This window comes from Oryzias latipes, chromosome 22 (assembly GCF_002234675.1).
Source record: "Oryzias latipes chromosome 22, ASM223467v1".
Taxonomy (NCBI): domain Eukaryota; kingdom Metazoa; phylum Chordata; class Actinopteri; order Beloniformes; family Adrianichthyidae; genus Oryzias; species Oryzias latipes.
In genome coordinates, this window is record NC_019880.2 from 17,739,688 (window position 1) to 17,755,843 (window position 16,156).

The 16,156-nt window shown below is 36.7% G+C and overlaps 1 protein-coding gene across 4 annotated transcripts in view; it reads left to right on the forward strand.

The window, feature by feature from the left end:
* Nucleotides 1–16,156, forward strand: part of syt14 (synaptotagmin 14) — a 43,458-nt gene that overhangs the window by 12,652 nt on the left and 14,650 nt on the right. For all 4 annotated transcript variants that reach the window (XM_023951792.1, XM_023951789.1, XM_023951790.1 and 1 more), the window contains exons 3-4: nt 7,627–7,779; nt 8,977–9,204. In XM_023951792.1, the coding sequence (XP_023807560.1) occupies nt 7,627–7,779; nt 8,977–9,204 (381 nt within the window). The remainder of the gene's footprint in view (nt 1–7,626; nt 7,780–8,976; nt 9,205–16,156) is intronic.

Sequence of the window (16,156 nt, forward strand, 5' to 3'; positions counted from 1 at the left end):
AGTCGTTAGTAAAGCTTTAGTCACAACTGGCCTAATGGATAGGTATGGGGGAAAAAAAAGGTTAAACCTGTACGGTGTATGCAAGGAACACACTCATAACTTGTGAACATCTCTTAACCTTTGTCCTATCTTGTGCCTTGGTGGCATATTAACGTTGGGAGTGGGGTCATCTAGACCCACTAGACGGTGCTCTGAACCTTTTTTCTTCAATGATTTGTGATCTTCACTGGTGTCCATGGATTACATGAAATCTTTCCACCTTTATCCCCCTTTGTCATGGTAGGGAGAACACGTCAATGTAGGGGGTGGGTTCATCTGGACCCCACAAGATGGCATACGGGTTAAGGGCCCTTGTGTTTTTCAAAGAGTTTGAGGGAATTGAAAAAAAGGAAAATCTGTACAACATGCCTGTGTCTCACCTACTTCTCCCCCTTCTTTACTGTCGCGTGTTGTGATAGTCTTCACTACGACCTGTCGCTCCCAGCATTCCCGTTGGAATTTTTTTTTTTAACCTTTTTGCACTACGGGTTCACTGAGCAGTCTGCGACCTCGATATTTCGCACGTGTGGCTACGGGGTTTAGGCGTGCAGACAGCCCGTATATCCAGCCGAAAGGGCAGCTGTGCCTACGGCTTTAGTCCCATTGGAATATTCAACAGTGGCTGTCTGTTCTGAAGATGCTGTGGCTGCTTTGTTCTGATCCTATCAGCCGAATCAAAGTAATAGCTGGGTGATATTTCATTTGAAGATGGGACAAAGAACATAAACACCTGCCGTTGCTATAGTAAAAGTCTTAATAAAATCTTTCTATAATTGGTATTTTTCAGTAAAAACCCACCAAATGGAATAGGACCGTGACATATCCCAGATACGTGTTATACTTCTGGTTATGCCTGAAAAGAGTGGTTTGTTTTTGATGTGGTTCTCTAAAGCTGGGACTCTTCTCCAGCTCCAAAACTCTTTGTTTGGAATGCTTTTAGCCGCTCCGGCGGATGGAACATTTGTCATTTCGCCTCCTCTCACCACACATTTATATTCATACTTGAAAAGATAATTTTTGAGAGTGCTCATCTGGTGATGAGAGGTCTGGTTGTGTAAGCTTTTTAATTTGAGTTTGCGTATTTAAAGATGGGTTACATGTTTGTTTTTTTTGTCACAAGTGTGTGGATTTGTGTGTTTTTTTCCTTGCGTGAGCAGGTTGTGGGATGGACAGTAGGTGTTCTGCTGTGGAGCATAGATGAGGACTGGAAGTGCTTATGGGCTGCCTGTGGAGAGTGTAGGCGTCTTTGTGGTTTTTTGAGGTGTTTTGTTCTTTTCAACTTTAAGCATGGCAACCGTTTCCATGCAGACAAATCTATAAATGAACACAGGATGTTACAGTGGACACACACGCACACCCACACACACACACACACACACACACATTGTAGCTGAATGAGTGTTAAACAGAATTTTTTTAATCTATGTTTCTATGTCTAGGGATTATTCAAACTGCTTACCGGACCTTTCATTTAAAAAATTCTGCCAACTTTTAGCTTTTTTTCTAGCAAATCTTTGACTCCATTTGAAGAACGGCAGCTCTGTCAGAAGTCAGGAGAGATGGACTGCAACACCCCCAGACTCATTTCCTTCTGTTTCATGCTAAAAGAACTTTGACTGTTTGTCCCCGTTGCTTCTGAGAGAGCCTCTGTCAGCTGCAGTTGGACACAACCAATGAGTTATATCGCTAGAGGAGACATCACGTGGTTCCTCATGGGAGGAGAGCCCCGCCATCTTGGTGAGGTCAAGTCATTGCTACAGTGCATGCATGTGAACACATTTTTTTCAAAATGCCAGTTCATTATGTGGGTTTCGACTGCCAAATCGGAGAAATGAGTCCATGAAGGAGGAAGGCATAACATTTCACAGGGAAGTACTATAATTTTTCCTTTTAAAGCTGCAGGGGCTTCATTAATAGAACACATGTTGACATGCATGATGCTGCAGGGCTATTATCATCATGCTGCATGATGTACATATAATATGCTATCAACATAAATATAAACTTTATTTTGTTAAACCTATACACAGTATACTAGGACTAGGATATTATAGTAATATAGATTTATACATTTCTGACTCAGTGACTGAACTTTTCTTGCAAGTTTCCAATGGATTAAGACTTCAGGAAAAAGTGGGCCTTAGCCATCAATAGATTGATCACTGTGGTCACCAACTAGCACTACAGTCTGGATATGTTCAAAACATTTTGTAGAAACAGATTTTGATAAGTCAGGCCAGACTGTTCGCTTGAAACACCAAATTGATCGGTCACATGAATCAGTAAATTTATTGTTTTACTTTGTTACTTTGTGTTTTTGTGTGTGTGTGTTTTTTTAGGGTAAATCTATTGTTAACTTTTGGACTTTTTGTTGACTTTGGATTTATTTATTATTATTGTTATTTGACTTATTGATTAATTATTATTATTGTTTATTGACTTATTTATTTATTGTTATTATTTATTATTTTTTATTGACTTACTATTGATTTATTATTATCTATTATTATTCTTGACTTATTGTTGGGCTTTCCTAAATAATTTAAATTACATGTCAAAGAGGTGTGAACATTCAAAATGTTTAGAATTTATTTTGAAAAATTCTTTGTAATAATTTTTTTTTTGTAAGAAGTCCTGCAACAATGCAATTTTTCATTAAATTTTGAGCTTTTAAGGCTGACTGTTTCTCTTGTTTAACAACAACAAATAATGTATCTATATATATTATGTTACGGTATATCAGGATGACCCAAATGCAGGACCAGACTCCAAAGTTGATGGCAGATTCAGAGATCTTTTAATAACAAAAAAACAACACACTAGGGGGAAAAACTCCACAACATAACAGGACTAGGAACCAACATGATAACAGACCAAACAAAGACAACACTCCGACACAGAAGGCAGAAACAGACACACTTAAATACTGTATAAACAAATTAGCCTATCTGCAGACAGCTGAGTGCCACTCATGGAGAGCCACAGGAGAGGAGGTGGGGCCTGAAGACTGACATATTATTTATGATTTATATTCATATATATGCATAAATATATATAAAAAAATATGTGTATATTTTATAAAAGCTACTTAGATACCACTAAAGGCAATAGAAAGCAGATGGTGTCGCGCTCCGCCAACGGTGGCCAGGCTTCTCAAGTGGGCGTGTCTCCTCTAGCGATACAACTCATTGGACACAACACTCAGGAGGAATCCTCCGTGGACTCTCCAGCTGTCTTTTGAAACGGAATTTCTATGTTTACCTAAATATATTTAAGGGCTTTAAGCTCGATTGTGGTTATCTTTATCATTATTTTATTGAACCAGCTGTAGCATTAAAGTACTAAGACAGTGAACCCAAAGTGCCAGTTAAATCATGAAATCCTGATTGTTTACTTACATCTACATTTTGGAGTTTGAGAGGTGAATTTAGTCAGTCTCTATATTTGTCTGAATAACTATTCTTGCTCTTCTACCTTTTTAACTTGTTTTTGATAATCCTATTTTATTTAATGATACTTTTTTTTTTGTGAAAATATGCAATTCCTAATAGACAAATGTAATAGTATAAGAGTTGAAGTTGGACATTCCTCAACATTTTTTTGGGACACTTTTTTTACAACTATTTTGCTCATTACTCTCTGAGTTTTGTCCCTCTGAAAGGATACAGGCATTTTCAGAAGCTGATAAGTATTGTCTTTCATTGCTGAACAACGTTCAGTTTACAAGCTCAAAGCTAGAAATGTGAAGAAGCACTGAAGCATGTTATGGTCTTTTTTCTCAGTATAGTTACATATTGAAAATATATGGCTTTGGGTTTATTTATTACTATTTACTTTAGCGTTTTAGCTAAGCTTCTTCCAGTCATGTTGGTTTGATATTGGCTGGATAGTAGAATTGGACCTTGAGTAGTCTTGAGGAGCATCATGATCTCACAGGTGGTACCTACCATGAAGAACAAGGTCATTTTTAATATTCAAAAATTATGTGTAACATACTTGCTTATTAATGTTTTTAGGACATCTTTAGATTTCATCTTAATGTATTACATTTAAAAATTAAAGCCAGCACTCTGCAGCATAGTAGCATGGAATTTATGCAAAAGCTTTTACATTAAACACACCTGAAAATTCTACAAGGGAATCTGTGTTGTTAAATGTTGTTAATACAAAAAAAAACTTCAAATATGTATATTTTTAACATACATATATTATATTTAAAAAAAAATTATCCTCTTTATGCTTTATCCTCCCTCCACACTCATTTCTAGTGTTATTGTTACCATTTAAGTTAAAAGTTAATTACTTTTTTATGTTAAATTTAGAAAAATATATTTTTCATTTTATTTTTTGTCTTTGATACTTTAGTTACAGTGTCTTAAAATTCAAAAGTGATGCAAGAAAGGTTTTAAGTAAGGCAATCAAAAGTATATAAACAAGATTAATAAAAAGATTGATTTATATTGAATAAATAAACAATTTTAAAAAACCAGTCAGTCTCTCTTTTTAAAGATCCAGACAAAGTGCAGGTGCTTATTTATAACATTATTTGTTAATTTATTCCTTTCTTTAATGTGACTCTTTGCTGTTATTAAAAGGAACATGATAAAAGATAAAATTTAATTTGGATTTGAAGAAATTCTTGAAACATTTTGTTTACATTTGAGTCAAACGTCTCATAAATTCCAAAGGTTTCTCAAACATTGTCAAATCCTCACAAAGCTGCTGTCATGCATGAATGTTTCTGTGATTCTTCTGGAACAATGTTCAATAAAACAGTGAGTCACGAGTCTCCTCACACATTAGCTAAAGGTTATTGCAGCAGCTTTCCAGTCAGGCTGTTGATTCTTGGGTGAAATCGTTTCAAAGTGTCCGCCGCGCTCTCTTTTAGCTCTGATGCCGCCGTGTTTCATTCATTTCAGGATTTCTTCTGTGAAATGGGAAAGTATTCAAATAGGAATAACACTAAATGACATGCACAATGAAAATGGTGTTTTTGGTATTTTTGACATGTTCTTGTGGCATTTTTCGGATGATGAGAAGACATAAAGAAAATTAAGCTCGAGACAGCACTTCTGTATATTTTTTTATTTAAACCGTTGTGAATCAGGAGTGGACGAAATAATTGATGTTTGAAAAAGATCACATTTTCTTCCTTATATATTGTGCTGGGCAAGCTTTTGCCAATTTTTGTTGCACCGCTAATGTTAGGTTGGGGATGTGAGGGGCTGTAAGCTAGCAGGAGAGTGTGTAAACCGAGAGCTCTCTGCAACATGTAGGGGAGGTGTGGTTGCTCTGCGCCAACGGCCCCGCCCAAGAGGTAAATTTCTATTAAACTCCTGCTGCTCTGAAGACGACACTGTTGTTTGATTATGGCTAAAAACATTATAATCATTATTAAAAGACCACTTGGAAGACTTTTAGAATAGGTCAAAGGATGATGGGAGTGGACCTTTAAATGAAGCCTTTGTGCAATAATAGGAAAAAAAGTTTTCATTTTTTACTAGAAACTTCAAGAGTAAGAGAAAACTTGTTGGTTTCTTGACTTTTTTTTCTAGCTCTTCTTTTTTCAAAAATGGATTTATTAAAATCAGCCTCTCATTTGGGACATAATAAGTCAGTCAGCAATGATAGGTTGCAGCGTGAGCAGGCAGGCATTCCCCCTGGGTTAAACACCTTCTGTACAGGTAATGCCATGTGACCAATCATTGTGTAATTATAATTTGGCCTTTAAGCAGAGCAAACACAAATTACCTTAGTTGTACATTAAAGATAATAACAAAAAAAAAAACGATTTTAAGGGCGTCAAGGCGGTCAAGATTTTTTTTGGTTTCCTTTCAAGATGTCACTTCATGGATGCAAACCTTTTCTGAAAACCTGAGAGAGATGAAATAGTTGCCATATTTTTTCCCGACTCTTAGTTAGCTCTTTTTAGGGGTTGTAATTCTTTAGAGAGAATATATGTATTTATTTCAGAATATGAACTCATATGTGTGGAATTTCATGTGGAATTTAACTCTTCACTGTCCGATTCTCTGAGAGAGAACAGAAACCCTCCCTGTGGTCTTCCTGACGTCCCCTTGTCTGTGAAAGGTCACGCATGCACAGAAGGTCATACATGTGTGGAGAATCCAGCAGGATCATGCCCCACAAAAGCCTGTCACTGTCACTAATGAGGTTTGCATGCGACTGTGTTCTGATGTGTGGCTGTTCATGTTGTGTTTAATGAGATTTGTCCCGCCTGTGTGTCTGGAATCCGAAGTGAGCTGAACCTGAACCTGTTACTATAGCAACCAATAAGCCATGTGTGACGGAGATGCAGTCTTGTTCTGTCTGGCTCTGCCCGTCCTTCTGTGACTCTCATCGTGTTTGCTCTTCTGGTCATCAGTAAGGAGAACATTTAGAAGCATTTCTCTGGGTTTTAGATCAATAAAATACCAATGAAAAAGGATTGATAATTTTTTTCTAAATGGAGTATTTGCATATTTCATTGGGAACATTAAAATCAGCTGTTAAACCCTTAATTAGATGCGAAGATTATGTTTTTTTTTAACCTATTTCTATTAATGATTTCTGATTCCTTGGTTTAGGTGAGAATATTTTGTTTGTTTTCATATAAAGATGTTGTTAGGTGTTTCACAGTTATTGGCTATAAACAAAATTAACCACTTAAATATATTAAAATAAGTTCAGAAAATACACAAATATATTTGAGCTGATTAGAATCCCTGCCAGACAGCAGGGACTCCCTTATTTCCTGGATCTTTCACTGGGTTATATTTTTATTTGAGCATTTTGGTTCAAACATGAACTTTAGGAATGTTTGGTTTTAATCCTTCCTTTTGATAACCACTCTGTTGTTTTTAGTTACCTACATATTAAGAAAGCTGCGCGGAACTAGCAACCATTGCAACTCATTCGTTCCAAACGGGAAACTGAGGTGAATCCTGAGGCGAATCACTGAACATATGAAAGAAATAAGGAGCAGGAGAGAGATCAGCAAGAAAAGCTAGAATGGATGATAGTTAATTAAACTAGTGCTTTCTGGCTTCTTCTGGTTTGTGTCTGGTGTCACTCAACTGATCCTTTGCTCCATTTGGTTCCTCTCTTAAACGAACAAATGTTGTTAAATTTGTGCAAAATAGATTTAAAAAAAATTCCAGTTCATTTTGCAGCACTTCACACAGACTAAGCATAGCATCTCATCTTTTTGCAGGTCAGAATCAAAAGAGCGACAGCTGCCGCGTATTGACAGGCAGCCATTTTGCATGGTGCAAACTCTCAAGACTGCTCAGAGGGCATGGGGGGGGGGCAGAGGAAAACACATTTTTTTTTGCCTTCACAGTTATGCGTTATGCTCTACGCAGAAAACAGAGGTGCTGAAAAACTTTTGTAATTCTCCAGCCTCCTGTTTATTTCACCTCATATCTTGCTGTATTTTTTGCATTTAAATGTTGTCAGTAAAGGGTTAAAGGGTTTCTCTCTTTGAATAAATTAGTTGAGTTCTTTAGAAGAATATAGTAGCTGACATTTTAATTTTAGTATGCTGGACAGAGTATGTCTCCTTCATCTTCACCGTTTGTGTCCCAGTTTCTCCAGAGGTTCTGGGGTTTCTGACTGCCATTGGACTCTTCATCATCCTCATGACCCTTCTCTTCTGGTACCTCAATAATAAGTTGGCGCTTGAAAACCTGGGGAGCCTTCAGTGCCTTGATGACTTCAGGAAAAGCACAGAGTTGCAGGGTAAGTCCGTTTTTACGCAGCTCACTTCCGCTATTGAAAGCCTCACATCCACGGGAGCTGCGGCTGAAATGCAGATGGACCCAAAGACACTGGAAAAGACTCTAATGTGGAGTCCTTTTCATTGACAAAAATAGACCTATCATTGCAGCATGAGGTCTGCAGGTAGACAATTCCCTGCGGCTTTGGCCTTTCTGTTCCCTGGAGGAGGTTTCAGTCGCTGACGGATCTATGGCTGTTTACTAGTCATTTGTCTGCAGGAGGGTTTAAAGCCTGAAGGATCCAAGGAATTCACGGGAGAAGGTTTAATGTTTTGGAAAAAAGTATAAACATGAGTAAAGAATTTATTTGATGAAGGTTTTTCCCTTCTTAAAACGTTTTGTCTTCTACTGACACAATTTCCTGTGAAGTAATTTTTTATCGACTTACTAAAAAATATGTCTAAGGATGATCAAAACTGCTATTTACATACTGAAAACAATGAACTAAATACATTTGTTGGCCTTCTGTGATCATAAACATGGCTACCAAATCTTTCATAAACATTATCAAACACATTTAATTTGAAAAGAAACAGGAAGTGAAGACTCAAATTGAACCCTATTGTTTAGAGCTCAGCTTTTCTAAAGCTCTGCTGCCCCCTGCAGAACAAAAGATAAAACTGCAACTGTTTTTGTAGCAAAATAAGGACTTCTTTGGGGGGGAGGGGAATTTCTAATTTATTCCAATGGATCCAAAACATGCAAAAACTACAAAATCTTTGAGAAAACAGCTGTAAATGATAGGTAACTAGAAACACAAATTGTAGTTTCTAATAAAACCTGAATCAAATATAAAGCCTTAAAAATATTTAAAACCATTTTCTAACTGTTGCAGTGGGTCACTCTGGCTTTTTTCTTCATCAAGTACTAAAGATATCATTTTTCTGTGATTTTTGTTTAAATTCCCTAAAACATTTTTGCCATGCAAATTGATCATAAAACAGTATTCTTTAGTTTTGGTTTTGTTCCACCAAGTTGTCAGATTTCGTTTGGCTGACATATTCATTATAGCAAACAAATCTCAAATCCGTTTATTGAACAGATAGAAATGCGAATTTTAATTTGGCCCATTTCCTCTGAAATGCAGCAAGTGATGCCAGCAGATGCTGCCAATCCCCCCTAATTTCCTTTGGTGATTGTACTCCCCGCCTCCCAACAGACAAGGCGTACTCTGACGCCGACCTGCAGGGCTCATCCTCAGACAGCGAGGATGAACTGATGGGTCAATACCAGGAGGCTGTCAGCCGCTCCCAAGGCCTCAGGGGAGGTGCAAAGGCGGCCTTTCACACCAGACACTCAGGAGGCTTCATATGGGAGAGCCGGCAGAAGTACAGCCCCCTGGCTGCAGACTACGATGGATACAGCAGCGATGCCTCGGCCAATGACGGTAGGTCCTGCACAGACAGTGTGGGGGTTTGACTGTCAAGTGGGAGGCTGTTTAAACAATGAAGGCTGACATTTTCTTTTTATCGCTGCAATTAACTCCTGAAACAGCAGCGCTTTCCTCTGCACTTCACTACCTACGAACACAAGTGCCACACACACACACAAACACACACCAACGCTCTGTTAATCCACAGATGATCAAAGCCAGGCTCCTGTTCAGCAGACTCTCAGTGGGAGGGTTGCAAAACAGTCGAGCGTCTGAATAACCTACGCTGCCTCAAACTTTGTTTTCCCAAACACCTGTCTACTTCTCTCCTCTGTGCTGCTCTCAGTTTGTATTTCTTTACATATTTTATGTTACTGTTATCAAAAAATGCCAAGTTTATAGGGAAAAGGACAGTTAAAGTCATACATTATTCATTTTCCAAATACAGAAATGAGGTTTTATACCTATTTTTTTTTTATAAACAAAAATAGTTTAAACAAGTCATTAATAAAGAGGTTTTGTTGAAATATGTTGCTGTAATAAGGAATATTGTCTTTGCTGCAGAACAACAGGAGGAGCCTTGCTGCTATAAAAATAAAATTGTATAATATAATTCCAGGGTCAGAAGACACCATTGTGGAAACCTAAAGAGTGGGGATGTAAAAGATAAAGATCACAAATTCCACCTAGTACCAGGAGTAATGCCAGTATCGGTTGAAAACCACAGATTCAAACACGTTTATATTGGTTTAAAGGCATACAATCAATCATGAAGTAAATAATTGTTTTTGGCAAACTTTGTCAGTTTCTTTTCCTGTTATGCTCTCTACTTTCTGTCTTTTTATGTTCATGTGATGCAAACAAAAAGATGTCCAATCACAAGCGTTCGTCCGCCAAGTCAGGTCAATCACTGAAGCTGAACCACAGCGAGGGATGTGTGCACTAAACATTTAATAAGCCTTTATTTTTCAAAGCACTTCAACAATACCTGAAGTCAAAATGTCAGGTTTTAAGGTTTGATGTCATGTCAAAGATATTTTGTTAATTAAGAAAAAAAAGTTTCTGTTAAAAGGCATTTTCATTTATAGTTTTAAATGCCAAATGAATAATAAATATATAGATTGTATTCATTTAGATTAGAGAATTAGACTGAATCGGATTAACATTTGTGGATCATACATAGAGATGCGTATCGATTCATGTGAGAGGGAAACACACACATGCTTACTAAAAGTGAGGAACTGAGGTGAATACTATTCAAGCTTGTTTTTAAATGTTCCTGTTTACATAAAACTGTTGAAAACCTTTGATGCAAAACGTAATGAACACGTCTCTGTAAATTCTAACTAATTCTAAAAAAAAGAGAGTATAAAAAATGAAATACACGTACAAACTGCTGTTGCTAGTTATTGTCAGCTTCAATCATTTCTTTTTAAAGTGTTTTTCCTCACAGTTTTTGTTCTTGATGCGATCATGTAAGGCTCTTCTCATTTCTCTTAAAACGTTTTGACAGCAGTGGATGCAGTAAATGACAACTTTCATTACATGAAGTATTTTGTTTATGGTTTGTCACCCTAACAACCAGACATAATCCTTCCTAATGAAGACATAAAAAAACAAAAACCATTGTAGTATCTCATGAAGTATCTGTAACTATCTTGATTTTTTTCATCAAATATTTATACCTCCTTTTTTTGTTTGTTGTTTAGTCATTGTAATGTTTTTTCTGGTTTGTAAATCCAACGTTTACCTGTTAAAAACTTTGGATTTTTTTTTTTTTTTTTTTTTTTTTTTTTTTTTTTTACAATTAGGGATTTCCCGATGCGATCATGTTATCAAAAATCAGGCCCAATCATGGGGTTTCAGACTAAATCAAAACATGATGTTACATAATGATCAGGGATCAGATATTTGTTTTAATGTTATTATTATTGTCAGTGAGATATACTTTAAACTTATTTTTACAGATACTCTACTAGAAGTCTTAATATCAGGAAAGGACCACGACATTTTATTCTGGAAAGCGCAGCAGGATGCGGCACTAGTTTGAGCGCACAAAAACAGTTTGATAGAGTTAGCGAGATATTCATAGATTTGGACTTCTGGGCACATTAATCTTTTAGAAAATGATTAAAACTGACAGCAAGTGTCTCTTGCATTTTGTCTTAACCTAAACATTGACCTACAAAGGCATTTCTTTTTAAGAAAATTGCTCTCTCTTTGCTGCTGACAGACTACAAAATGCAAGTTAAAATAGTAAAAAAACAAAAACAAAAAATCTATAATTTATTTTAAAAAAGAAACTAATAAACGGTTGCAATCATATTCATGCTACAACAACTATTTTAAAGTCATTTTTAATACTTGATATACTTTAAAGTATGATACAGGATCAAAAATGTTTAGTAGCTCTGAAGATCCTGAAGCTACAGTCACCACATTTTTTAACATGACTGATTATTACCTATTTTTTCTAGTTGACAACTGCACTAATTTTTACTTGATTGTTTAAGCTACTTTCCAGAGCTGTTAAAATGTTACATGATAAATGAATATAAAATGAAAAATAAGGACGATTCTGGAAGTGTATATTAAATGTGTTCTTTTTTTGTTAATGAGTCACAAAAGGGACTGGGTATCGGCAAGTACTTAAAATTAAATGACTTGGAATCATTTGGGGCCAAAAACACCTGATCGGGACAATTTCAGTACTAAATATTGTATTTAAATCAATTCAATGTTAACAAATTAGCAATCATTTTAGTACTTTATGCGATAACTAGATGAGCTGATTGGAGCACTTCAAAATCCTTGAGTTTAATGATCCTTCCCACCGACACAACAGATAATTGAACTGCTCCAAGGCCTCTTTCACAAAGCCCCAATGTTTATCCTTTAACATACTTCTGTTCTCTTTTGTATCCATGGATGATTTTGCATGTGGACATCTTGACATATTGTCATGGAATGACAGGAAACCGGCCAGAGTGTTTGTATTCCAAATTGTCTTCTGTTTCGGATCATCAGCTGAGGATTACTTCTAATGCTGAACTCTGTAATCTGATCTGCGGCCAGGAGAAGACATGCGGTAAAGATTTCCGTCCGCCCGTTGCGGCATGCTTGGCTGAAAGTACTGGAGGTTCATTATTTTCCTCCCTGTGGTACAACTGTGGTTTTCTCGCATAACAAAGCGTGTTTGATCAGCCTTGACAAAGCTGCTGTTTTATGCCAGAGCTCACATCAGGTCAGCGTTTCCCTCCAAAAGGAATGAGTCAAAGCAAAGATTAGGAATGCAGACAGAGGTGGACTGTTTCCACAATTCTGCCTGGCAGTTAAAGGACATCCATTTCATCAATTTTAAAGGAGCATTCAGACGAGCTTGGAGCTCAGTAAGCTTCAGCCTCTGCTTGTGTTTGTCTGAGTTTGAGGAGCTTTATCCTCAGGACATATGTATAATACATGAGGAGATTGTGCCAAAGCTGCAGAATCAAGGAGAGCATGAGTGGAAGAGGCTCTGCTCAGCATAACAAAAACAAAGCAATGAGAAAGAAAGAAGTGATCAAAGGGGTTTATGCTCTGAACAGCCTGTCGCGGCCACTAGAGGAGGATGCTTTCTCATAGCAGCACAATTCTCTTCCATTGAATAGTAATAAATGGGAATTCAAGACCCTATGATCACAATTAGTTAAGTTTCTAAGCAGAGTCCTTTCCAGGAACACGTCTTTTAGCAGAGGTGGGTACTAACAAGTAACGCTTGATTAGTTACATTCAATAATGAAAACATTTATAAACATTATTCTCCCAGGAGTAATACAGTTTGTCACCTCGATGTGTTTATGAAGTATCCACTACACTAGCGCAACTAAATTGGGGTAAAATCTTTTAATCACCATTTTTTACCTGCAAAGTTTGTACTATTGACCTTAACCAAAGGTGTAAGCCTATTTGTCCCCAAAAGGACTGTAAACAAGAATATGTTTTTTTCTCAATAAGTTTAATTTAAAATGTTTTCCAAAATTTAAAAAATATTAGAAGTTGAATATGTATCCTTTTTTCATGAATTAGACTATAATCTTAGACCAGGGGTCGGGAACCAGCGGCTCCGGAGCCGCATGCCTGTGCTGCGGCATCTCTGTGGTTTTGTAAAATAACTATCATGTCTTAAGATTGGCGTGATGCCTTTAACACCGTCGGGGTGTGTAAGCGGGCAGGAGGAAGAGAGCAGCGTGAGCATGTGGAGGGGGCGTGTCTGCAGCTGTGAATGCGGACCAGAGTCAGTTATGGGATGGACAGAAAGTTCTTCTAAAATGACAGTCAGTGGTAATCTCGTAGGGGGCACATGAACGCCCAAAGAAAAGACAGTTTTTTTTCCTAGACTAGAACCACCCATTTCCGCGTAAAATGAACTAAATTTGCGTTAGCCCCTACTATCCTGTCACCTGTCTGATATGATGACCGTATGTTGCGCTGGAAGGGGGGTTGCACGCGGGGGGAAACAGGTAGAGAGGCGGGGGCGGGGCTTAGACTCACCGCTTATGATTCCAGACCTGCAACAAACTAACAGCTTGCAAAACCGAAAAATAATTCTCCTCCATAAAATTAATTTACTTTATTGGGTTTACTGGATTTAAAGAAAAAAAAATAGAAAATCAAAGGGAATTTGTTTCCATCATCTCACTCATCAAACACCTCTGGGTGTGTGACAGACAGAAAAGTCTATTCAAGGTTGTGCAAAATGGACAAAATATCAAAGGAAACATCACACTTATAATTAAATAAAATAAGGAATTCAATAAATATCCTGACAACATTTTGAATCAATACAATTATCGCCGAATGAATGATCGCGATATTTCCGCGAAACGATTTTTTTCTAACACCACTACTGTAGTGTTGCGGCTCCCAGTGCTTTCATTTCTGTGGTAAACTGATCCAAATGGTTCTTTGAGAGGTAGAGGTTGCCGATGCCTGTCCTAAACCATTGAAATAGATTTAATCAAAACATTTGTGACTGTTCAAATATTAGTATTACTCAGTGAAGCAAAACTACCTCACTTATAAATTGGAGATTATTCCTTTTATGTGTTTGTCCTCTTACTTGAGCAATTACTTGAGTAATAAAAGGGATTGTTACTTTTCTTTTAAGCCTTTAACGCTGGAGGTGTCACCAGCGACACCTAATTATGTAACACATGCTCTTTGACATATCTTAACTCTTCAACCGCTTACGCTATAATTAGCTGATTCTGAAGCAAAGTAAAGCAGCATTTTATATCGGCGATGTGCAACACATTACTTACTTAAAGTGTTGCATACCGGCCCAAAGCCTCTTTTCTCTGCGCCAGAGCCAGCTGACTTATGTTGATTGACTAAGCACTTCACTCTAAAGTGTTGGATATCAGACTACTTTTCTGTGCTTCAGAATCCGCTGGAATTCCATTAATCGTGTCAGTGGTTACAAAAGTCGAAAGAACGTCAACACTGGAGCTAAAGCTCCGGTGTTAAAAGGTTAACTTACTAATGTTATTTTATTGTAACCCTGTTTGCTTACTTACATTGTTTAATACTTAAACTTTGCTTTGCTTACTTACATTGTTTAATACTTAAATTTACTTACATTGTTTAATAACTGCATCTGTCTAATGTTAGACAAGCCCATTAAAGCTACTTTTAATGGTTTAAAACGTTTCATCTTTGGTTAATGGTTTTTAATTAATTCAATTGAATGAACTTGTTTAATATAATTTGTTTTTAACTTAAATTCATTCTGAGGCATCAACACTTTATCATTTTATCACTGGGTGCCTAACTGTTGTCAGTAAATTACTTAAAAATTGCTTTAAACTCTTTGTGGTTTTATTTTATTAAAACTACCGGTAAATATATTTGGCTTTGAAAATTGTTTCATAGCCAAATATACGTCCAACTATCTACTTGAACTATTGTGCTGTACTTTTCTTTTAATAGATAAATGAATAGCCTAAAAACATTAATATTCCACCAAGTTTTTGATTATTCCATTTTTTATATCGATTTTAACAAAAAAATTGCACCTTTTCATCTCCACAATTTTATTGATTTTTTAGATACTTATTCTGTTGCATTTTGACTTAAGCAACATTTAAAAATAATTATTGTTTTTGTCAGAACAAATATTTCCTTCATATTTTATATTATCACCAGTTTGTATTTTTGTCAACTTCTGAAGCTTTTTGTTGTCAACCATGTGACAAGAAACATTATATTTGCTGTGTTTGTGTGTGTTTGTGTACTTGTCTATCTATACTAGTAAGAACCAACTCAGGACAGCTGCCTTGCATTGTGAGGACTTTTGTGGAGTTCAGGACATTTGTCGTTGGGACAACATGTAACCTGGTCTTCATTATGGAAATCACTTTTTTAAACCGAAATTTTGAAGGTGCATTCAGAAAAAAAAAAGAAAAAACCAGTGTCAGACAGTTTTTGCAGCTCGACTTGCTTACCTCACACAAGCACTGTGTACAGACATTATTTGTAGTTCACTGAACATATGCACCTCCTCACTTTCAGCCAATAACAGAACAATTGTTGACACATTTTATTCTATTTCTAATTAGGACACTGAATTGTTTACTCTTTAAAATATTGACAAGTTATTGCTTTTTGAAACATATCATACTTTTCTCAAGAGTTCAGGTAGATTTCAGTCTTTTCACAGCCTGATTAAAAAAAAAGATATATATTTTTAAATGTATCTCTTTTTTAGCTGAGTTATTTTTACCAGAGTTTTATGGTTTTATGAAAACTGTTTTCCCAATTCAAGACTCACAACAAGCGAGCAGAGAGGGGATGAAACTCTGTGAAGCAAAGGCGGGTTAAGCAAGCGGAGGAATGGTAACCATCCCAATTAGAAGGCTGGAGAAAGGAGCAGTTCCTTCACACAGCAGCTTCCATCAAATCAACCGCCCCCGGCTCAGCGGGGGAAAAG